The following is a 25,293-nucleotide window of genomic DNA, read 5'->3' on the forward strand; positions in this document are numbered from 1 at the left end:
TGTACACGGATCATAATTCTCTTATATTCTTGGAACACTCTAAAGACAAGAATGAGAGACTTTTGTTGGAGACTTATGTTACAAACTTTTAATTTACAAATTGTACATGTTGCAAGTCGTAAGAATGTAATCGCAGATGCATTACTGCAGATTTAACTGATAAGTTTAGATGAGATTGGTATCTATTCAATATATATATGGGAAGAAGGTCATATGAACTTAGACTAAAGTCATATGTAAGTCATAGTATTGTGGTTAAGGAATAGAAACAAAAAAAAAGCCATCTTTTTTTCTGAAGTGGGGAGGTGTTATGAAGGTGTAGATGTGTACTGTACCTTTAAGAGAGAGAGGAAGCTGGCCAGGACTGACCCTGTGTATCGTAATACATTATACCACTGCTCCCTCAACCAGATTGATTAAATTCTTTTCACTGTTTGTAGAATCTTGCTCTTCTTGAATGTGGTCACTTTCAAAGCAGAAATACACAGATTGAAGTTAAAGGACACATTTGTCCACATTAGGTACATCACACTTAAAGCTGGTTTCGAAGCTATGAACCAATGTGAGACCATCAGGTTTGAGGGATTTCAGCTACACATTAGAGGCTTTGATTGCTCTCGTGGGGTAAGACTTGATGAAGTCTACATGGAAAAATTCTTCCTACCAGCAATGGTATGAGGGGTGGCACAGTGGTTAGCACTGATGCCTCACAGCACCAGGGACCGGAGTGCAATTCAACTCTTGGGTGACTGTGCGGAGTTTGCACAGTGTGTGTGTGCGTGCGTGCGCACGCTTCCTCCGGGTGTTCCAGTTTCCTCCCACAATTCAAAGGTGTCCAAGTTAGGTAGATTGGCCATACAGAGTTGCCCACAGTGTCCAGGGATATGCAGACTAAGTGGATTAACTTTGGGGCTACAGGCTGGGGTGGGTCTGGGTGGGATAGTCTTTGGAGGGTTGGCGTGGATGTGATGGGCCGACCACACTGTAGGGATTCTATGATAATGAACACAGAGGAAGTGATGAAGAACTTTATTTTTCTTTTGAAAAACACAGGAAAGGAAAACATCCTGGGACTCGCCGCCTAATGAAGGAAGTGCAGGCAAGGAACTTGAAAAGGTGATAATCTTGCAGGGCCAGAGCAGGGAATGGATCAACTCCAGAGGGCTAGCATGGAGAAAATGGGACAAATAAACCCAAAAGTGACAGACACGCGAGAGTTAGGATGAGACCATTCTTCCTTGCTCAATGTAACACACAAATGTGGCCACGAGCAGCTTTTGTAAAGATCAGCGTTGCATGTCCTAGCAGATATTAATTTAGTGAAGGCAACAGCAGTGCAAACCTCACCACATCAACATTTCAAATTACAGAGAGATGCAAAGAATAAGAAGGGCTGCTCATCATCTTGACATCTTTAGTCTAAAACTCTTCCATAATGCACAATAGATATAAACTATAAGGCTGAGTGTCCATATAACAGAAAAGAAAACCCATTCTTAAGTATCAAATGTACAGAACTTCTGCAATATGGCAATCCTACAAACTATTTCTTTCCAATTTCACTCAAGTAGACAGGTCTTATTTTCACACCAGCAACAATTATTACCATTGCACCTATATAAGGCTCACATGCAGTCACTATACCTAGCTACCTGTGTAGAGCTGGGAGTTGAGGGGGGGGGGGGCAGGGGGGAAAGAGAGCTGGAGATGCAAGTTAAACTGACAACAGCAAGGACTCCATGGGTACAGGATGACATGATCCAGGGGTGTGCAAACCCATTCTACGTCCTGGTGATACAATGACGCTGGCGCCATCCACACCTACTTAGTCACCTTGGCATTGGTCACATACACACACTTAATTTCACACTCCAATTTCACCTCGCTGCAAATACAGTTTAAATGCTAAACCTGTTTTGTTTTCACATCCATGTCCCAATAAAAACAGCTGGTGGGAGTGGTGGGGTGGATTTACAAACATTGGAAGAAGGGAGAGGAATGGAACAATTAGTTTTCACCAAGTTGTCTTGTGGAACGCAAGGTCAAATATGCTCCAATCTTAACTCAGTTAGAAAATGTGCCAGCTTTTAATAATCAAACTTTTTTTAAAAATTTGCTTCTTCTAAAAAAAAGTTGAAGTAGACGTATATATCTCATCCTTAAAAAAAAAAGGCATTTAAAAATCAGGCATTGACCCGGGCTGACTTTAAGCTATCCACCTTCAATAGGCCTCTCCAGAGGAAAGGAAGTCAATATGAAATGTCAGCACACTCTTAGGATATGCCTGCACTGACATTGCTCTGGCCCATCATGAACAGCAGTTGGAAGATCAGGTTCATTTAAAATAAAATCACCCTGTTTTAAGATTTAAAATTCCACGTGAACTTGTCCCGCAACTTGTTGATTGCAGGTTGTTTTATTATGGCTATCCACAGGGCTCATGTTAATTGTAGCTCTCGCTGCTGACTGATGCTGGAATACATCACTCACTGCTGTTCAACTTCCACACGCCTGCACCAAACACTGCCAAAACATCACAGCCCAAGGTTCAATCTTACAAGTACAATATAAAATAGGATTACGGACTCGGACTCTAATACTTTGGTTACAGTTGTATCTTACGAGCCTCTTACAGGCCATAGCATCAAGGCAATGATAAAATTAAAACACTTTAAAAATGTACTCTCAAGGAAGACCCCGTTGTAAAATGCTCCCCATCAATACTTTGTCATGAAGAGCATGTTCAACATCCCTCTCTTCAATTTTCAAGGCGACCTGAGAAGGAAAGGGCAGGTCGAGGTTAGTGCAATGCGCATATATTTTCAAATAAAAAGATAGATATTATTAGTGTCAACTCAGCCCCTTTATTTAGTACATGTTTTACTTCAACCCAAAACTGACTGCCATCTATTCTGAACTCTGAAATAAGTCGCTAGACCTCAGGAGGTCCAGCCCATTAGCTGAATTGGAATTTGGGAATATATAACCCAAGAGCTCAGGAAAGAGTGATTGCTGAATACAGAAAGGACTGATCTCCAGATCAGTCACAACAGGCAGACTCTCTTGCTCACTGGACGCTGCTAGCTACCCTGACTGAATGAGTTCAGGTGCTGAAATGACAAAAGGATCCTGTACATTTATAGCACTTACAATAAAACCAGAACAAGCCCCGCCCCAGACTTTGAACATTCAACCAGCCGTCACAGCAGCCAATCTGGAAACTCTTCGGTTTCAAAAAACACGTGATTGGAAAACATGGAAATGATAAAGATTTTACAGAACCTACTGAAGAAATTCATCAGCCACAAGCTAAACTAGCATCTGGTCAGTACAGACAGGAGCTGTAGTTCACTGTCAGAGCTCAAGGTATGGGCTCTACTGCAATAGGAAGGAAATTAAACCAGCATTAAATAAGGATAGAATCCTATTCATTTCAGAAACAAGACAAACCAAAGGATCACAGAACCTGCACAATAGTGACTGGCCCAGCCTGGAAGGAGAACGGTGAACCAAGTCAGACACCAGTAATGCCTCTGTTGGCAGTCTATCAGAGACAGTACCGCACAAGGGCATTTCCTAAGATAATGGTAGTTCAAGCATTCAGCACTTCTGTACCAATGGTCAATTCTATTTCCACACCTGCACTCATACCTCTTGAATGTGAAGGAAATCTGAGGCACTGCAGTGTCAGGATTTGGACTGCTGTTATGTTGGGTCTCCCATGATTTCGTCGATAGATGGCGATTGTGTAGGTGTCAGTATGAGAACTGACAGCTCCCTCACAACCATCTCAGAGTGGAAACGCACAGCTGCAGCATGACGCAACAAGGATGGCTGAACATACCCTCATAAAGCAGCACCAAGACATCCCAATGTATCCCACAGGAATGTTACCAAATCTTAGCAGAGATAAGAGATGTAGGACAGGCGATCAAACACTTGGTCAAGTGTTTTTAAAAAAGCACCATAAAAAGACGAGGGGTGTTTCAGGAGCAAAAGACAAAATCTGGGGCTTCAGCGGTTGAGAAGTGTGCACAATGTGTCACTAATTTGTCTGGATGAGCATCACCATCCAGGATAAAAGTTACCCACTTGATCAGCACTCCACCTTCAACATTCACCCTTTCACCAGCTGATGCAGTGTGTAGCATTTACAGAAATGCATGGTGCAATTAATGAACTGCTCAGTGGCTCAGTGGGTGAGCACTGCTGCCTCTCAGTGCCAGGGACCTGGGTTCGATTCCAGCTTTGGGCAACTGTCTGTGCAGAGTTTACATATTCTCTCTGCATCCATGTGGGTTTCCTCCCACAGTCCAAAGATGCACGGGTTAGAGCATTGGCTATGCTAGGTAGTGTAACCAAGGTAACCGAGAGGTTACAGGAACAGGGTGGATCTGGGTGGAATGCTCTTGGGGGGGGGGGTTGGTACAGATTCAATGGCTCAAATGGCCTCTATCTGCACTGGAGGGATTCCAAGTCACCCAGCCTCCTTTAGCTAGCAACTACAAAGACAAAGGCAGCAGATCCATGGGAATACCACCCCCTGCAGGTTCCACCCCTAGCCTCACACCATCTTGACTTAGAACCAAAGCTGCTTTGAGGTCCTGTATGTTCCAATTGGCAGAACAATGCTTCGACCCCTAGGTAGGAGAGTTGATGCTGGGCATGGAATTCAGCAGGGAAAATGGGGGGCGGCGGGGCAAAGAGACGTGATTTGGAAATATATCATCGCTCCTTCATAGTCAGTGGGTCAGGATCCTGGGACTCCCTCCTGAAAAGCTCAGTGGGTGCCCCACACACAGCAAAGACTGAGTCAGTCCTGGAAGACTGCTCACTACCACTTTCTCCATGACACACAGGGACAGACAATAAACAATCCTCTAGCCAGCACACATCCCAAAAAGGATATTTGTAAAGAAAAAAAAAAGACATTACAGATCAGCGCTGGTTAAAATCTTAAATAAGTCAATAAGGGTAGGCGATGGCTTAGTGGTATTACTAATTAATTTGGAAACTCAGCTAATGTTCTGGAGACCGGGCTCAAATTCTGCCATAGCAGATGGTGGAATTTGAAATCAACTAAAAAAAAATCTAGAATTAAAAATCTGAGGACCATTAAACTATTGTCAATCATCAGAAAAATGTAACCACCTTTAGGGAAGGAAATCTGCCAACCTTATCTGGTCTGGCCTATGTGACTCCAGACCCACAGCAACGTGGTTAACTCTTGAACTGTGCTCTGACGGCCTAGCAAGATACTCAGGTGAATCAATCGCTGCAAAGTCTCATATGGACTAAGCTCACCACCACCTGCTCAAGGACAACCAGGAATGGGCACTGCTGGCAAGCCAACGATGCCACAAGCCAATAAACCTGGAGCTCAGTCACTCTTACCTTACTGAGTCGAGCCTCTTTTGACCGCTTGAGAGAGAGGATTCCCCTGGATTCCAAGTGGCTACAGAGCGACAAACATTCTGACTGCTCCACCCCGGTCATCTGATGCTGGCGGCAAATCCTGCTGTACGTGTCGTTGAGCTGAAACACAGAACCTTGTCAATAGCCTGCCTGCAAAGCAAGTGTTCTCTTATTGGCAACAAGTAGTTCAAAACACCACGTAAAAAGCAATGTTTAAAATTGTGAATGGTTCAGACCAGAGTGAAAAGAGAGAGAGAGAGAGAGAGAGAGAGAGAGGATCTTCCAATGGATAAAGGATCAACAAACAAGGGGTCAAAAATGTAAAGGCGACTGACAACACAATGGAGATTAAAACACCCAGTAAGTTTTCAAACATTGGAACAATAGGGGCACAGACAGCAGTCAAAAATGGTACAGGATATAGAACCTCTAGCAGCTGTAATTGCATGGGTTTGGGGAGGAGATTGGAGCTTAACTGTATTGATCTTTGGAAGAGGCAGTGCCCATTTGACAGGCAACAGTATCTCTCGGCTTCACAGTCGCTCTGAGGGTCTGCACACACCCATCAATGTGCCAACACAATCATTTCTGGTTTCTCCAGCCACACACTGACCTTGGAAGTCTGCAAGGTCAATGGGCAAAACAGCCTCACTTTGTGCTCGATTGCTTTTTATTGTACCACAGAACAACGACTCCAAGTTACAAAGCCATGATGTGACCAAGGCTCAGGAAAAAGTCTGGGCAGTGGCAGTGAGCTCTCTGCACAACTTCAGGAAATCAGAGAGCTCCACAGCCAATGAGATACTTACTAAGTGCAGCCACTGTTGTAACGTAGGAAGCGCAGTAACCAATTCGCACATAGCAAACTCCCACAAAAAGAGGAGGAGAAATGATTTAAACCAAAAAAACAGACTATCTGGTTAAAACTAATCGAGCGCTGGTATGGTGTTATTGGTGTGGTGGCAATTTCATTGAATGAGCAATCCAGAGATCCAGGTGAATGGGCTGTGGTCTGTGGACACAGGTTCAATCCCATCATGGCAGCTGGTGGAACCTGAAATCAGTTCAGAAATCTGGAACGAAAAGCTGGTCTCAGCGATGATGATTCGGAAATGATCATCGATTGCCATAAAAACCCATCTCGCCCTTTATGGAAAATGATGGGCGGCATGGTGGCTCAGTGGTTAGCAATACTGCCTCAAAGCGTCAGGGACCTGGGTTCAGTTCCAGCCTCAGGCACCTATCTGTGTGGAGTTTGCACATCCTCCCTGTGACAGTGTGGATTTCCTCTGGGTGTTCCAGTTTCTTCCCACAGTCCAAAGACATGCAGGTTAGGCGGATTGGCCACGCTAGATTGTCCATAGTGTCCAGGGATGTGCAGGCTAGGTGGATTAGCCATGGGAAATGCAGAGTTACAGAGATGGTGGAGTGGTTCTGGTTGGGATGCTGTTCAGAGGATCAGTGTGGACCCAATGGGCTGAATGGCCTTCTTCCACACTGTCAGGATTCTAGGAAATCTGCCAAATAGGTGACTCCTGACTCACAGCAGAGCAGTTGACTCTTAACTGCCCTCTGGCTCACTGGAATATTTCAGTCAGTTGAAGAGCAATTATGGATGGGTAACAAATGCTGATTTGACAATAATGCCCACTCCAACTCTTCACAACTATGCTGTGCTGTCCCTTACACCCACTTGAGTGCAAACCTATCCAAGGTTTGACATCCCATCGAGAGGATGGGAAGAGTCCCATGCCATCACAACCATTATAATTATAGAACATTTCCAGCAGGTTTGGTTCCGCTTACCTTTCCCAGAGTGACTTCTTTTACTTTCGACTCTCTGGTCAGGAGAAGCAGAGAGCAGACCAGCAGCTTCTGCTGTAGAGGAAAGCACTCATCAGACCCCGAGCTCGATGTCATCCGATCACCGTATACTTCGGAAATGACCTGGGAAATGTGTGGTAGACCCACCTTCTTCAGGCCTGGAGACTGAATCGGTGTCGCGGGAGATTCAGCTTCAAACACAAGTACAGCTTAATGAATGACAGCACGGAGTCCACCTGCAAACACCCACCTGAAACCAGTGCATTAACTCACCCTTAAAGAATCAACAAAAATACATCTTGGATGTAGATGTAGGTTTGCTTGCTGAGTTGGAAGGTTCGTTTTCAGGCATTTGGTCACCATATTAGGTAACATCTTCAGTGAGCCTCCAAATGAAGCACTGGCGGTATGGCCCGCTTTCTATTTATATGTTTGAGTTTCCTTCGGTTGGTGATGTTACCTAGTGTGGTGACGAAACGTCTGAAAACAAACTTTGCAGCTCAGCCAGCAAACCTACATCCAGAACCTCAACCTAAGCTACAAATCTTCTCAAAACCTGCTAAAAGTACATCCCGTTAAAACATGACCTTCTGCAACCTGGTACTGTAACATGCCAGACATCTCTAATTAGGAGCTGGGCTAAAATGTGGAAGTGTTACACTGGATTGTAACTCTGCTAAATATGACCAATGTGGCTCAAACAAAATGGTATCCACCAATATCCCTCACGATCAAAGGCCACAAATACAAATGGAGATGGAACAGGGGAATCAAGCAAAAGTCAGAAGATTTGAATATTTGAATGTTTGACATAGTGTAGTTTACAAAAGCTGTCCTAAGTAATGGACAAATCTTCTCATTGAGAGATTCTGTCCTAGACATCAAAGCCAAGAAAAACTTCTTCAATTCACCAGAGTGGCACCTGGACTCAGTTGTCAAAAGTCAGAAGGACAGCACAACTCTTCCTCATTGTTATGACAGAGAGCCAGAGAGAGAAAGAATCATTGGAGCACTAGCGTGTGCAAGCAGCCATTTGGCCCATCAAGTCCACACTGCCCCTCCGAGGAGCACTTCACTCCTGCTCTATTCCCGTAACCCTGCATTTCCCACAGCTACGCCACCTAGCCTGCATATCTTTAGACACTATGGGCTATTTAGCATGGCCAATCGACCTAACCTGCACATCTTTGGACTGTGGGATGAAACCTCAGACAGACATGGGGAGAATGTGCAAACCCCAAACAGGCAGTTGCCCGAGGATGAAATTTAACCTGGGTCTCTGGCGCTGCGAGACAGTAATGAGACATCATGACATCCCAGAGGCGACTGCTCACAGTATTTGAAGTCAGGCCATTCTACCACCACCACTAAAGGATTACCATGACAACTACAGCATCTTCCCTTCTCCCTGGATGCATTTGGCTCAATGCCACCATCAAAACTCACAACCACTTCCAATTAGAAGGCCAAGGAAAGCAGATACATGGGAACCACCATTTAAAAAAAGTTACTTGTCCTGTCTTTTTTAAAAAAATCTTTGGCCTTAAAAATATGCCCCCTAGTCTGCAAATCCCCTACCAGAGGAAAAAAGATACCTGCCATTCACCTTATCTACATCCCTCGTGATTTTATAAACCTCAATAAGGTCACCCCTAAACCTCTGTCACTCCAGTGAAAAAAGTCCCTGCCTATCCAGCATCCTCTTATAATTCAAACCCTCAATTCCTGCCAACATTTGGATAAATCTCTTCTGAACCCTCTGCAGCTCAATAATATCCTTCCTATTCCAGGAGAAGCCTCACCAACACCAGGTTTAAAGTCTGCCAGAGGCCTGCAACAATACCAGAGGGACCAGAGAGTCAGCACAGCACAGGAGAACGCCATTCAGGTCATCTGATCCATGCTGGCTCATATTGAACAATCTAATGAGGCCCATTTCCCTATCTTTCTTTGTTAGAATACGGACTCACTTCTCGTTACACTTTAGAAAGATTACAGGGGTCCTTGAAATAGTTCAGTGGCTATTTACCAGAATGTTTGCAGGGGTTGGAGGGATCTTAGTTACAAGGTCAGGGTGAGAAAAGGGATATATCTTCTTGAAGGAAAGGAGACAGAGGGGAGATTTGATAAAGATGCATAAAATAATGACCAGTGTACAGACGAAGAAAACTAGCCTTTTTAGCTAATTGCACAGTGATCAGGGAACACAGATTTTTGAAAATGATCTGAATGGTAAATACCAAAACAAAAGGTCAAATTACTGAGTAGTAATGGCCTAGAACTCTCTGTCTGTGAATTTTCAACAATCAACAGTTTCAATAAGAAATTTAATAGCATCTGCAGGGAACTAAATGTAAAGGGTGCCATAGATCTGACTGTAGCCTTCCCAGATCTCTTAAGCCAAAGCATCCACTATAATGAGAGATTTTACAGAGCCACGATACTGGAGCTAAAACTCAGAAAACTCAAAACCTCCAAAGGCACAGAACAGCCTGGAGCCGTCAACAGCAAACAAAACAAAAAGTTTAATGGTTGCTCAGGCTGGAGGTTTGCTAGCTTTATCTTCCTGAATTTTTCAACTGTTCCAGTGAGATATTCAGCACTTTGATCAACTTACATTTAATCGTTGGCTCAGCTGCAGTCTGGTTTCGAACCTTCGATTCCACAATCTCCACAGCACGTCTGCAAGCATCACCAATAGAAAGGGTCAACATCAATAACAACAGCCTTTCAACAAAAAGGAGTGCTCATCAAATTCCATACAAAACAAAAGCTGCATTTATTGCCAATGCCACTGTTTAGTGAAATAACAAGAACACAGTATCACAGGTTAACATCCCTACCCAATAATGCAACAGCAGGTGATATTATCACACTGTGACTGTACACACTTGGAGAAACAAAGCATTACTTTCTTCTGAAGAAACTTGGCTAATCAAGACTTCCTTTTCTTCTGAGTTGCCGCTTTCATCTATTGTGGTAACATCATTGGAACAACATAAGAACTCAGAGCAGGAGTAGGCAATTCAGCCTCTCTATCTTGCTCCACCATTTAATACGATCATGGCCGATCTCATTCCAGCTCCAACTCCACAGTTGTGCCTGGTTCCCATAACCTTTTAACTCATTAATAATTTACAGAAAAAAAAACAAACAGTCTAGCTGCTTAAATGCATTCAGTGTCCAAGGCACTTTGGGAAAGTGAATTGTACAGATTCACAACACTGAATAGTAATTACTTCTATCTTGGTTTTAAATTTGCCACCCCTTAGCCTAAACCTATGATTACTCATTCTAGATTGTTCCACAAGAGGAAGCACTTACCCTATATCAATGCCCTTTAAACATCTTATATAGGTCAAGTATAGCTTCCTTCATTCTTCTATTGGGTATAAGCCTAAACTGCTCAATTTCTCCTCGTAAGACAAAGCCTTTCATCTCTGAATGAATGCACCACCCTTTGCTTTGCAGCTTTGAGCAGATACCAGATGTATCAGGCAGGAGAGGGGTGGGGCAGGGAGGGAGAGAGATATTACAAAGCACTGAATTGCCACGGGGATGACTATGGTCTAGTTTAAGGGAATCTCTGCTGAAACCAACCACCTGATGACAATTCCAACTGTTTGTGCTCACCTCCAAACTGTTGCATGTGCCACAAAAAGCTGACTTTTTAAAAATATGAAGAATTCTACGTTAACTTATATTGCCCCTTGCGACCAATATGCGCTTCATTATTTTGTTTTTTTCAACTCGGGGTCTAATAGGTTCCTATCATGCAGTGTTTCAGAGATTGCATTGCTACTTTGCCTGCTCCTGGGTGTCAGTGAAATGCAGCTGGACTCTGAAAGTCAGACTTCCCACCTGCTGCGTATGAGCTACAGGTGAAGGATCATACTGTACAATCAGCTGTCTGCAAACCCTGACCACAACTCCCAGCCTCAAGTACCTTTCACTGCATAGTTCTTTGCAAGTGGCTCCTGCATACATGCACGAGCAGAGAGACGGGGCACATGCTTTCTATCATGTGCACTGTGTGGACCTTAATCAGCCTGGTGATGTTATCCGAGCATACTAACAATACAGACAGCCCAGCGACTGATCTCACGGGGGTGACTCAACCTCAGGTTGCTGTTTTATGGGGGAGGCCGGTGGGGGTGAGAGAGTCACCTGTTCTTTTGCGGGCCTCAGTGATCACTTTTTTTTTTAAATGCATTGGGAACAGATACTCAAGAAAAAAAACTTCTGACGTCCAACTTCCTTTTAACCTTAGTATACCTGACCAAGTCCGGAATGCCTAGGAGGGTAGTTGAGGCAGGTAACATCTCATAATAGCCTTTTAAAAAAAAAGCACTTGGATGAGCACTTGAAATTTCATAACATTCAAGCTATGGACAAAGTGCTGGGAAGTGGGACGAGTATAGATTTAAAGAAGCTTTCTTGCTGGTGCTGAAGTCACTGAAGGACTCTTCTATACTGATTGATTCGATGATTATCCAAAGGCTACTCTGGGCATCAGAGTATGTTTTGAAGAAGCATCCTGTATCTTTGATTCCACATGGGTGTAGATTCTGAAGGGGGCTCCATAAGGTAGACAGAGAGGCCAGTCAACCCCTCCTGGCTGATGTTGCACAAGCGAAGCTGCTAGCAATAGGACAAATGATGCCATCACTAGCAATGACATCTGGTCATATGATGGGCAGTGTATAAAAAAGGTCTGCCCAGGGATCCCTCTCCACTACAGAAACATTTATGGAACAGTACACAAAGGTTCTGATTACAAAGGCCTACTCCATGACCGTCTCAGAGCAGACTCAGCAGCTGGGGAATCTGGGAAATTCACTGTCTCCAGGATAAGGCCAGAGATGTTTCAGAATTCTCTGCTTCAAGAAGTTTGCAAATGCTTCAACATCAAGTACATTTGAGGCCAAGGCGGAGCAATGTTTGGTCTCACTGGAAGTCAGGGATGGGTGGGGCAGGTAGGAAGGTGGAGTGAACGTCTACGATGGGCGACAATCACAGTAAATGGCAGAGCAGGCTCAGGGGACTATTTCTTGTGTTCACCAAATCAAAGATTACCAGAAACAAAGTCTGCACAAGTCCCGTATAAGATTCCTGATTATTTTTGATGCTAACTTTTTACATTGATTCAAGAACTATTCAGCTTTCCCCACTCAGCTGGGGTTCAGACAAACCAAGTCCAACTTTAACAGGTAGATAAGCTGATCTCCATTTCCTACCTGCACACATCCAAAGCTTTGCGAGCATCACCAGACACAGATGAAACTTTACGAGCACAGAACTGAATGGCAGCAGGATCCAAAACATTTTCCCCAGAAACCTATATTTTTAATAAAAAAAAAGAGTTGAGAGTGAAAGTTCTGAGTGCTGTACCAGGAAGATGAAACTTTACGAGCACAGAACTGAATGGCAGCAGGATCCAAAACATTTTCCCCAGAAACCTATATTTTTAATAAAAAAAAAAGAGTTGAGAGTGAAAGTTCTGAGTGCTGTACCAGGACGGCAATTGAGATGGATCTCGGTGCTTATACTGCATTGCACCAAGTGGTGTCTCAGCAAGAGACAAACTGCAGTTACGAACTGCACGTGTGCGCGCTTCGCTAAAGGAATTGGGGAAATTTGGGAAAAAAATGCAGTCCACCCCAGAAAGACAGTGTTGTACCTGACTCAGCCGGTCCTGCACAATAGCGACAATCTGCTCCCTAGTGTAAGGCGGGAAGTTTAGGAGCTGAGGTTTACATTTGGGCCGGGCTTGAAGTCGGGGCAGAATCCGATCGGTCAGATCCAGTGCGTTTGCAATTCCTGGGGGTAGAATTCACAACATCAATCAATTCAGCTCAAATGGACTTTGCTCATTTGCCTGTTCTGTTTGATTCCACAGGAGTCCATTCAATACAGCTGCACGTCCAAGTTAGAATCAATTCGAAATGTGGCAACTTCATTTACACATCAGAATCATCATTTGGTTTCATATTGATCTTTCCCAATTGGACCTGTAGCAGCTTATGATAAAAGGACCATCAAGCTGAAAAATGAACTCTGATCTTCTCCATGTATAGCCAGACCATCTGAGTATTTACAAGATGTGTTTTGATTTCATAATTCCAGCAAAGTGTTTGATTTTTGCAGTGAACATTCCGGATTCAGTCCAGGCATCATGCACTGTCAGAAAACGGAGTTTACCACACAATAACTTTTATTACCTTTAGCTACTTGGTCAAGACTAATCACAAGGAACACGTCTCTCATTCTAATATTTAAAGTATTTGCAGCAGGTGGTGGAACAGAAAACTAAACGTGCATCCTAACTAATGCTCTTAAATAAAACATTCAAAGTAGAAGGTGTACGCTTCAGGTTGGCTCTACCATTCAGTCACATGAAGGCTGATCGCATCTTTCCATAAATCAATCTCACCCCAATAACTTTTCACCCCACTGCTTAACAGGAATATTTCTACCGCTGCCTTAAAAAGGACTTTGCTTCCACCACCTTTTCAGGAGGCAGAGTTCCAAAGATGAACAACCCCTTTGTGAGAAACCAAAAATTCTCATCTGTCTATAATGGACAGGTCCTCTTACTTTTTCTTGAAAATGGTGACCCCCTTGTCTTAGACTCTCACATTACAGGGAATGTGCTTTCCACATCTACCCTGTCAAGATCCCCTAGGATCTTTAGGTTATAATCAAATCGCCTCTTACTCTTGTAAACATGGTCTGTCCAACATCTCCTCATAAGACAACTTGCCCATTCCAGTACCTGGAAGATACTGCGAAGAACCCAACTCAAATAAATGTTACCATCCACCCTAATATCACCTCATGCAGTTCAGCATCACATTTGACAAATGCTTTTATGAAGTGCTCTGAGACTTTGAGCTACATTGGTGCCGTATCATGGCACAGCTCCCTGTAGACTGCCAGCCAAGAAAGGCACTTTTCAGAAGTTTGGATAGATTATGCAGAAAACACTCAAACATTTGGCGGGGGGGGGCAATCACTTTAGAGCACTGGATGTAGGTTTGCTCGCTGAGCTGGAAGGTTCATATTCAGACGTTTCGTGACCATACTAGGTAACATCACCAGTGAGCCCCCTGGATGAAGCACTAGTGGTATGACTTGCTTTCTATTTACATATTTAGGTTTCCTTGGGTTGGTGACATCATTTCCTGTTTCTTTTCTCAGGAGTGGTAAATGGGATCTAAGTTGATGTGTTTGTTGATAGAGTTCAGGTTGGAATGCCATGCTTCTAGGTACTCTATCAACAAACACATCAACTTGGATCTCATTTACCACACCCTGAGAAAAGAAACAGGAAATGACATCACCAACCCAAGGAAAGTTTAACAGAGAAAGCGGGCCAAACCACCAGTGCTTCAGCTGGAGGCTCACTGATGATGTCACATAGCATGCTGACGAAACGTCTGAAAACGAACCTTCCAGCTCAGCGAGCAAACCTACATCCAGAACCTCAACCTGAACTACAAATCTTCTCAAAACTCACTAACTTTAGAGCAATACATTACAATTTATGAAGAGAGATGAACATTTATTTGCTTGCAACATATTTTCATTTTCCTAGTTTTGTTTAAACTGGACTAAGTCAACCTTTAAATGGGAACGTTGCCGACTACAGGCAGAGCAAGTCCTACTGTTTGAACCAGAAACCAGAGATATTTTTGACAAATCTTACCGATGAGCACGAGCCGAGAGTTGCTGAGACAAGGCCACTCAAACAGCGTATAGAGGACATCCTGAGCCTTGCTGTCCAGCTGATCCATCTCATCCAGCACCAAAAGGCTGTGAATAAAATTACAGCTTCCTCAGGATCAGTAGTTTCATTAGTTCCACAAGGTGGCACACACTAAAGGGCACTCATGTTTTTCCCTCAACACTTGTTCAAAAATTTTCTATTGCCACTCCAAAACCAAAAAGGTAGACAGTAAACATGCAAATGAATTAAGGTTTAAAATGATCTCTGTTCTCAAAAATTCACTTACTACTTAAAGAGAAGAAATCAGGTCACTCACCCTCAGTCTACGTTAACATTCATAACTATCTTCTTTGCTTCACCTGTGCCCTGCTATTGCAAGCTTCTTAATCTAAAAGTTGTTCCTGAATTCCTTTTTGAACTTATTATTTTAATCACTATTGAATATTAATGACCGTCCAAATACTCCAAGCCTTTGATAGGGCACATCATCGATTATTTGCTCCTTATCACCACAAGAGTTTAGATTAGATTAACTACAGTATGGAAATAGGCCCTTTGGCCCAAGAGGTCCATGCTGAACCTCCAACGAGTAACCCACCCAGACCCATTCCCCTACCTTATATTTACCTCTGACTAATGCACCTAACACTATGGGCAATTTAGAATGGCCAATTCACCTGACCTGCACAAATTTGGACTGTGGAAGGAAATCGGAGCCTCTGGAGGAAACCCACACAGACACAGGGAGAACATGCAAACCCCATACAGACAGTCACCCAAGGCAGGAATCGAACCCAAGTCCCTAGTGCTGTGAGGCAACAGTGCTAACCACTGAGCCACCGTGCCACCCCAAGTAAACCACAAGTAAATCAATTTGTCCTCATTGAGCTTTCTTCATTCTTTCATACGATGAGTGTATTTTGCAAGGCCAGCATTTGTTACCAATCCCCAATTGTCCAGAGAGCAGTTAGAGGTCACTCATTGCTGTAGGTGTGGAGTCATACATAGGCCAGACCACTTGAGATCAGCAGGCAAGACAGATTCAGGAACGATGTGCCTGATATTGGGGACATCCAGACCAGAGGGTCACAGTCTAAGGATGTGGGGTAAACTATTTAGGACTGAGAAATTTCTTCACCCAGAGGTATGTCTGTGGAATTCGCTACCACAGAAAGAGGTTAAGGCCAAAACATTGTATGATTTCAAGGAGTTGGGTATAGCACTTGGGGCTAAAGGGATCTAAGGGTATTGGGGAAAAGCAGGAACAGGCTATTGGGCTGGATGATTAGCATGATCATAACAAATGGAGGGTCGGCCACAGAAAGCTGTGGAGGCTAGGTCATTCAGTATACTTAAAGACCGAGATAGCCGAGTTCTTGATTATCAAGGGAATCAAAAATTACAGGGAGAAGGCGAGAGAATGAGGATGAGAACCTTATCAGCCAAGACTGAGTGGTGGAGCACTCAGTGGGCCGAATGGCCTCATTTCTGCTCCTTTTTCTATCTCCATTTTCTTGCGCAAAGAGAAGTTAGTCAATGCCAAGGCTGGCTTTCAAAATTGAATTTAAGTCTCCGATACCAGGCAGGATTGTCACTAGAGTATTAGCCTGAAACTTTGTACTACCTTGACGCTGTCTTCAACTTAATATTAAACCCATAGGTATAGTACTTCTCAGCACTACACCTTGATAAAACATTAATGAATAACACTGTATAGGTGGCCATTTGGCCCATTTTGTCTAAGTTGGCTCTGAAGAGCAATCAACCCAATACTTTTTGCAGGCCCAATTGCCTTTTGAAAGTTAACATTGAACCTGTTTCCTTCCTAATAGTGCATTCCAGATTATAACCCAACGCATTAAAAAAATTCCCCCTCAGGCTAATATTAAAGCAGGGTTCAGTGATTACCAACTCTACAGCTGGTGGGGACAGTTTCTCCCTCCCTGTCTCTTCAAAAACCTTAAATAAAACTTCCTGCTTAATCTTCTTAATATGGAAATACAAGTTGCAGTTCTCCCACAAAGTAGACAATTTCAGAAGACACTTACACCACTGGGCCCTTGCTGGTAAGCTTCATTTGCAGTTTTTTTGGAAAGTCTTTTCTTGCACATTTGAGTTTTCCTTTGCCAATGAGTTTGTCTGCAATAGAGCAAAAAATGGCCTGCGAACTCCTCAGTGACATGCAGTTAATGGAGATGACGACTGTGTCCCCAAGTTTCTCCTGCAATGCAAGTTCAAAACAAGATTACTGACAAGTACCTCTTCATTTCCTCTGCTTTTGAGATGAAGGTCAAACAAATTATTTAATCAAGAGATGGGTCATGGGGTTAACTAGAACCTTCAGTAATGAATTCAGTCAAGGGTCAAGGGCTTCAGTAATGAATTCAGTGGGAAATTTCAGAGAAATTTCTATAGCTCCCACAAAATAAAAGAATGAATGACCAAAGGGAGCAGCTAAGACAACACTAAAGATGGATTTAAGGGAAGCTATACAAACACGAGGGAAAAGAAATAGAAAAGATATGTAAATTGATTTAGGTGAAGGGTGATAGGAGGCCAATGGAGCATGGACCTGTTTGGGTGAATGGCCTGCTGCTGTTCTGTAAATACCGTACAGTTTACAGGAAAGACATCACAGTTCACCAACACTCACACAGACATGGAGAGACACTGTTGTGCATATTATCTTTGAATAGGGCTGGCAGACTGACAATCCACTGGAGTGAGAGAACAGACGATTATGTAAAATAAGGGATAACTGGGTAACACATGACTGTATATATATATGGAACAAGTTAATCAGTGTTGTTAGATTTGTGATCCGTGAACAGGAAATAAAATTGAGTCAAAAGTAGCTGACTGGACTCTGACAAAGCAGCATTTTAAACTCGTGTTTAACAGTACTAAATTAAACAGAAATAATTAATGTGAAATTAGTCAACTGTTCATCTATACTCAACAAAACTATACTGATTTCCACGCTCAAACACAACTATTTTTCTACTCCATCGCTTCCTGCTCAGAGGGAACTGCCTTCTTTCAGGGTAGCACCACAAGTGTCAGGTGTTCTCCAGTGTCACACATTCTTCACAACCTGGAGTGTTAAACCTGTCATCATCAGCGTCCAGCTTTTTCAATTTTGTGGCTCGAGAGGTTTGAAAAGGTCAATCCTTGGTAAAAGTGTCTCATTAACCATGAACCACTTCAAGATCTGCCTCAGATTGATGGTATGCCTCTATTTACAGGTAAGACGGAGAGATATAGGAGCAGAATTTGGCCAGTTCATTGAATACGAAGCAATCTGTGTCGTGGCTGATACATTTTACAACCCCATTCACCTCCGTTCTCCCAGTAATCTTGATCCCCTTACTAATCAAGGGCCTTTCTGTTTTAATACACTCAATGTCTTGGTCTCCAGAGCTCTCTGCAGCAATGAGTTCCATAGATTCACCATCTCCTGGCTGAGGGACTTCTTTCTGATCTTAGTTCTAAGGGTTATTGCTTCACTAAGGCTATGCCCTTGGGTCCTAGTCTCTCCTACTAACGGAAACATCACCCTTACATTCATTTTATAGGCTTCCTAGTATTCTTTAGGTTTTAATCAGATCTCCCTCATCTTTCTAAACTCCATCAAGTATAGACCAAGTGTCCGCAACCACTCCTCATACGACAAGGCCTTCATCCCCAGGATCATTCTTGTAAACCTCCTCTGGACCCCCTTCAAATGTCAGTATATCCTTCCTTAGACTTGGGGCTCGAAACTGCTCACCATGTTCCAAATGGTATCTGACCATAAGCTTACACCGCCTCAGCAGTATAAGCCTGCTTCTTGTATCCAAGCCCTCTTGAAATGAATACTAACGTTGTATTTACCTTCCGAACTGAAAACTGAACACGTATGGTAACCTTAAGAGAATCATGAATGAGGCCTCCCTTTATGCTTCAGATTTCTGAAGCATTCGCCCATTTGGAAAAATAGTCTATGCCAGTATTCCTCCTATCAAATTGCATAACCTAACACTTTCCCACACTGTATTCCAGCCACTACTTCTTTGCCCTCTCTCTCAGCCAGTCCAAGTCCTTCTGCAGCCTACCACCTCATCATCACTACCTGTCCCTCCACCAATCTTTGACTCATCTGCAAACCTAGCAACAATGCCCTCAGTGTCCTTGCCCAGATTATTCATGTCTAACATGAATAGCCGTGGTCCCAACACAGACCCCTTATGGAACTCCACTAATCAACAGGTGCCATCCTTTATCTCCACTCTCTGCCTTCTGCCATTCAGCCGATCCTCTATCCATGCCAGAACTTGCCCCTCATACCATGGCCTCATCTTATTTCACAGCCTCCTGAGCAGCACCTTGTCAAAGGTCTTCTAGAAATCTAAATAGATCACATCCACCAGCTCACCCTTATCTCACTTGCTTGTTACCTCGTCAAAATAATTCTAATAGGTTTGTCAAGCACATGGCCACGAGGCTCCAAGGAATGCAGGTAAGCAACATCAAAAAGACAACCCTTGACAGGATATTTCTTCGACTGTAGGGAAGATGCATTCTCCCATGTGGGTAACGAGGACAAGGTACTGGTGACAGGAATTGAAGTCGTGTTGAACTTTGAACGTTTTCCAGAATGTTCCTCCAGATAGTGTTATAGAGGCATCATGGCATTTTGGATCAATTTCCAATTCAAACACACGAGACTCCAAGTTCTTAAGTGGTGGACCTGGATCTTTCTTGACTGTTCAGTTCAAACAGATTTCACAACGTACAATGGAGAAATCAAGAAAAATAAAACAAGCAATGTGGAGTTCTAAGAAATTTATTCAACTCACTTAACTATATTCTCTCTTTGCTACGCTGTCCGATCTGATGAAATATTTCCAACACACTTTCTTTCAAGAAAAAGCAATGGTCAGGTTTCAGACTGTAATAAAAACAGGCAAATGCTGGAATTACTCAGCAGATCCAGGAGAGAGTGAAACAGGTTAACTCAAGTCAAGGGACAGTACAGTTAGCACTGCTGCATCTCAGCACCAGGGACCCAGGGTCGATTTCAGCCTTGGGTGACTGCATATGGAGTTTGTACATTCTCTCAGTGGGTTTCTACTGGGTGCTCCAGTTACCTCCTACAGTCCAAAAGATGTGTGGGTAAGTTAGATTAGCCATGGGAAATGGGGAGTTATGGAGATTGGAGGTGCGGGGGGATCTGTGGAGGATGGGCTGAATGGCCTCTTTCTTCACTACAGGAGTTATATGAAATACATCAGTTGTAAAGAAGAGTCATATCAGACTCAGTATATATTGTTTTCTCTCTGCAATGATCCTGCCAGGTCTATAGAGTATTTCCAGCAGTTAATATTTATATTTCACACTTCCAGCATCTTCAGTTCTTTGTTTTATTTCAAACTCTAGTACCTTTAGGTCCTCGATAATTTGTTCCACACACACAGTTTTCCCTGTGCCAGGTGCTCCTGAAACATAAAGACTCCCCGGCTTCTCCTCACTGACGTGATTTGTTATAAACTGAGAGATAACTTCAGTCTCATGCTCACGTGCAAGAAGGCGCTCTGGAATGGCTGTGTTCAACACCTGCTTGGTTTGTAGATAACATGCACCTGAAACAGTGGAAATGGGCGATTAATCCAAGGAAGCCCAAAGCTCTGCACTGAATCACAGGGATACTGTGCAACAGAAAGATAGCTAAAACACCTCAAGATGTTCTGTGCTCTGCAGTGCTGGAAGCAGCTCACAAATGCAATTTATTTCAATAACATTTGGCAGTAAGAGTTGTTGTGGCCTGCTGAATGACTTGTCCATTTGAAAGTTTACTGAAGTTTGCAAATTTCACCAAATCAGTGTAAATGAGAATCACATGACATTAATACTTTGTTGAATTTAATGGGCTACACGTTCTACAATCGGAATAAGCATGTAGGAGGCTGGGGAGGGGAAAGGAAAGCAATCGGAGAAAAATAATAACAAGCTGCTTCTGTCAGTTTGCACAGCAGCTACAACTGAGAAAGGGAAGCATGCAGTAATTCAAGACTGACTCTGCACTCGGAAAATGTCCACTCTTGGTATCAAGCAGGGTCAAACCGGTTTTTATTTGAAGACAGACTGCCCAAGAATACCAGCATAGGACATCTTTGGTTTAGTGGGTCACACACTTCCAGCAGAGTACAAAGGTTGCAAATGGAGACCTGACCCAAGACTTCCACACCAAGCCAGGCTGACGCTCCAGTACAGTCCTGATGGAGTACTGCATTGTTGGAGGAACAACTGCAATACTTCAAACAAAACATGAAAATCTTACATTACATTCTAGTCAAGGAATCAAGATCAATTTTAAATGAACGCACCTTGCTGTTTTAAATGCCTTGCAATGGGAGACAAGGGTGCAGGGAGCTGGTTTTTGGAACAAGGAGTCTCATCCCCCTTCTTGAGAGGACATCCTGTCCGCTCCGGTGATTTATGGGTGGAGAGTGATCTGTGCCTTGCTGCCGGTTTTAATGGGCTCTCACCAAATTCCAACTTTCGACCTCTAGGGGTTGACAGAGCCACAGGCTGATTTTCCTTCTTCCGTTTGGTTGGTGAGCACTCCAGGGGCTGTGGTACATTGCATAGGTTCTCAACACCTACAAAGTTTAAAGACAGATTGTTTCAGAACGGTATTTTACCGTAGACAAAGCCATCCCTTCATGATCCCTACTTGGATGGACATATGAACATCCTATCCTGGCAGAAATCCTGAGCAACTATAATTAAGTCCTTCCCCTTCATGGAAGCTTCTCTTTCTGTTGTATATAATCATGGGCGCCACAGGCAGTGCAGAAACAATTTACTAAAATGGCTCCAGGTCTGTGATACCTCAGAGTTACAAGGCTAGATTAAAGAAATTGGAACTGTTCACTGGACCTTGGACAGAATGCAGCTGAGAGACCTGATAGCGGTTTTCCAAATCCCGAATGAGTGGACAGAGTAGATAGGGAGAAGCTGTTCCCCTCGTAAAAGACAATAGAACAAATGAGAGGACATCAATTTAAAGAGATGTGCAAATGAAATAAGGGTGATATGAGAAATAACATTTGCACACAGCGAGTAGTTAGGGTATTCCTGGAAACATGGAGGAGGTAGGTTCACTTGAGACATTTAGGGCATTGAACAATTATTTGGATAGAATAGTGCGTAGGGATATGGGGTAAAATGCAGTAGGGTGGCACAGGGTAGTAAAACTAGTATATAGGATTGATAGCCCAAATAGCCGCCTTACAGCTGTAACAGTTCTGTGATTCCAAGTATACAGACCACGACATTTCAGCAAATTCCAGTTGCTGACGCCCTGTGACTCTCTCCCCATGTCTGAGCACCAAATATTTAAAATTATTTTCTTAAAGAAAATCTCTAGACCCATTCAAGGTCAAATCACCAATTTCCCTTTACCAATCCAAGCTGCACAACCCATGCCTGACTTCAATATTCATAATTGAGAGAGTGTGTTGCTGGAACAGCACAGCAGGTCAGGCAGCATCCAAGGAGCAGGAAAATTGACGTTTTGGGTCAGAGTCCTTCATTCCTGATGCTATTTGATTCCCACCTTCTCTGAACAGGTCGATTAAAAATACAGTACTGAAAGAAAGAAGGATTGATGGCTGCAACCTATCCAAATCAGAATACAGCACAGACCTCTGGCTCAATTCATGTTGCTACCATGACACTGCCACTTTGCATAAAGGAGACATGGCTCAGGGTGGAAGAATTGAAAAAGAGTGATTGCAAATATTTAGATGAATCACAGAAGTGTTCAGGCAGAATGAGACCATTCAGCCCATCAGGTCTGCACCTGCTCTCCAAATGAGCTTCATGACTTCAGTACAATTCTTGTGTATTTGCCCCATACTCTCCTGCATTGTTTCTACTTAAATAAGCATATAATACCATCTTGAATACCTCAGTTGAATCTGCCTTTGCCCTATTTCCAGGCTGTGCTTCCCAGACCCAAACCACTGGTTGTGAGAAAGTTTCTTTCCTTGCATCAGATTGCTTCTTTTGCAAGTCACTTTAAATCTGTGCCCTCTCGATCTTTGCCCTTTTGTGAGTGGGAACAGTTTCTCCCTAACTATTATGTACAGATCCCTCTTGATTTTGAAAACTATCAAACAGCCATGCCTCCTGTCCCAGTGGCAGTGTTCTCATTTCCCTCCTTTCTCATACTGAGTTGGTAGCCTAATTAATTATCAGTGACCCTTGGTGAATCAAAACAAAAAAGTGGCACGTGCCTTACATAAAAGGTTACAGTAACAGCTCCAAATCTACCCTCTCAAGTCCCCCAAGAATCTTATACATTTCAATAAGGTTGCCACTCATCCTTCTAAATTTTAAAGAGTACAAACCCAATCTACTCAACCTCCCCATCATAAGGGGATCGCTCCATACCCTACATCAGTCTAGTGAACCTTCTCCAGATGACCTCAATTGCCTGTATCCACAGTACTCTGGGTATGGCCCAACTGGGGCCTTGATCATTTTTAGCAAGGCCTCCCTAATATTGTCACCCATTCCCTTCAAAATGAAGGTTGATTACCTCCCAACTGACTTCTGAAATGGCCTAGCCAGCTGGTTTGCTGTGACAAAGCTTTATTGGTTGGGGGGGGGGGGAAAACGACGAGAAGCGTCTCAAACTGACTGGCACAAGGACTGCAAGGGTTCAGTAAAGTAGCCAACATCACCTTCACATGGGCAATAAATGCAGGTCTTGCCAGTAATGCTCATAAAAAAAAATCTTCCATCTCATCTGGTTCTGAACAGATGGTGCTGCGGTCAGCATTTAGCAATGTTGACGTTAACAAATCGTTCTTTTTAAAAAGAACAGGAGACATGGTACCTCGTGTCATCTGTGAAAGTGGATTTACAGCCATCAAGAAGACGGCTGCGCCCATCTCAGCGGTGCATGGAGCAGGCTGGGTGAGTCAAAGATCTCTTTATGTTGTGCTTAAAGCGAACAGCACTGACTGGCATTTAGAAACAAGGCGTTCAGGGGTAAAATTCAGGAGCCCTACATCAAGTTAAAAGGTACAATTTTTTTTTCCAAAATGTGAAGTGCCTGCAGATCAGAGAAGAGCTTGTCAGATGGAAAAGGAAACAGTCACCGCAAGGGTTTTAAGACGAAGCAGACCAACAAATAAACCAATAGGTTTCAACCCTTTAAAGGGCAGCATTACCGAGACGCTTCCGGGGACTGAGTGGCTGTTTCTGGTTTGTGGGCGGCGATCCTTGACTTGCTTTATTCACTGCGCGGCACTGGGCTAATTTCTTCTTGGGGAAGTCGATGGTGGTTTGTGTCCTGGTCTTCCATGTAGAAGGCATGTTGGCAAAACTGGGTGTGATATCTACTGAGATTAAAAACACCCAGAAGAGGGTTAGAGAAACCAAGAGCGAGGAGAAAGGGAAGGAATTACAGGAAGCAGTGACACATGCAGAGGGGGAAAATAAACTACTTTAAAATTGCGTTAAATTTAATACTTGGGTTAAAGTAAAACAGAGAAAAATATTATTGCACCCAATGCTGAGTTAAAGCACAGAGGAAATGATTAAAACACAAAATGATTACAGAAGCAGAAAATTTAAATGTGAACCAGATTAGAGCAAAATAGTTTTTGAAAAAAGAGAAAGGGAGGATCAAACCCAGAACACAATTACAGGAAGGAGAAACCATTACTGAGAGGGATTAAACCCGTTACAAGATTAGGGAGAAAGGATTAAATGAAGGAGTACTATTTTAAATTTTCTTTCAAGTTAAGAGAAATTAGTGCAGCCAAAACATGAAGCAAGATTCTCTCCAGACTAACCTGATAGCAGCTTGGATCCTCCTTCTCGCTGGGTTCAGCGGCACAGACCGAGCTCAGTATCCGGCACTCGCTCTACTCGAAACGGGCAGTTTGGGTGAGACTGATCCCAGTCCCTGTGTGTATTTTACCCCGTGTCTGTCTGTTTCTGTGTCTCTATCTGGCTCTGACTGAAACTCCCGCGAAAATGTAACTTCAGGTTTTGCCGCCAATCCTGACCCCGCCCCCTAGGACTCTGATTGGCTCCTTCCGTCACCTCGCTACATTTCCCGCTTCCGGCTCCGGAACATTACAGCCTGGTTCATTACAGGTCCGTACTATATCCCTGAATTTTACAACCTGATCCATTACAGATCAACACTGTATCCCTGAATATTACAGCCGGGTCCATTATAGATGTACACTGTAGCCTTGATTTTACAGCCTGGTCCATTACAGCTCCACGCTACAGTACTGAATATTACAGCCTGGTCCATT

At 43.4% G+C, this 25,293-nt stretch overlaps 1 protein-coding gene across 1 annotated transcript; it reads right to left on the reverse strand.

Annotated features, from left to right (window-relative positions):
- Positions 1-1,805: 1,805 nt before the first annotated feature.
- Positions 1,806-25,015, reverse strand: cdc6 (cell division cycle 6 homolog (S. cerevisiae)). The gene is made up of 13 exons (XM_043674896.1): positions 24,820-25,015; positions 24,193-24,363; positions 21,334-21,609; positions 20,390-20,589; positions 17,017-17,189; positions 14,948-15,054; positions 12,920-13,059; positions 12,638-12,698; positions 12,477-12,516; positions 9,857-9,921; positions 7,222-7,430; positions 5,395-5,535; positions 1,806-2,775 (listed from the first exon to the last, which is right to left on the reverse strand). The coding sequence occupies exons 2-13, from the start codon at positions 24,335-24,337 to the stop codon at positions 2,686-2,688; spliced, it is 1,647 nt and encodes a 548-aa protein (XP_043530831.1). The 5' UTR covers positions 24,338-24,363; positions 24,820-25,015; the 3' UTR covers positions 1,806-2,685.
- Between the last annotated feature and the right edge of the window lie 278 nt (positions 25,016-25,293).

This window comes from Chiloscyllium plagiosum, chromosome 33 (genome assembly GCF_004010195.1).
Source record: "Chiloscyllium plagiosum isolate BGI_BamShark_2017 chromosome 33, ASM401019v2, whole genome shotgun sequence".
NCBI lineage: Eukaryota > Metazoa > Chordata > Chondrichthyes > Orectolobiformes > Hemiscylliidae > Chiloscyllium > Chiloscyllium plagiosum.

Bases quoted from the DNA above. Each gene is read 5' to 3' on its own strand.
- cdc6 (XM_043674896.1), bottom strand. From the start codon at position 24,337: ATGCCTTCTACATGGAAGACCAGGACACAAACCACCATCGACTTCCCC. The intron at 17,190-20,389 runs GTACTAGAGTTT...CTTGCATTGCAG, and splicing joins AAATTATCGAGGACCTAAAG to GAGAAACTTGGGGACACAGT. The intron at 15,055-17,016 runs GTAAGTGTCTTC...TTTTATTCACAG, and splicing joins ACCAGCAAGGGCCCAGTGGT to CCTTTTGGTGCTGGATGAGA.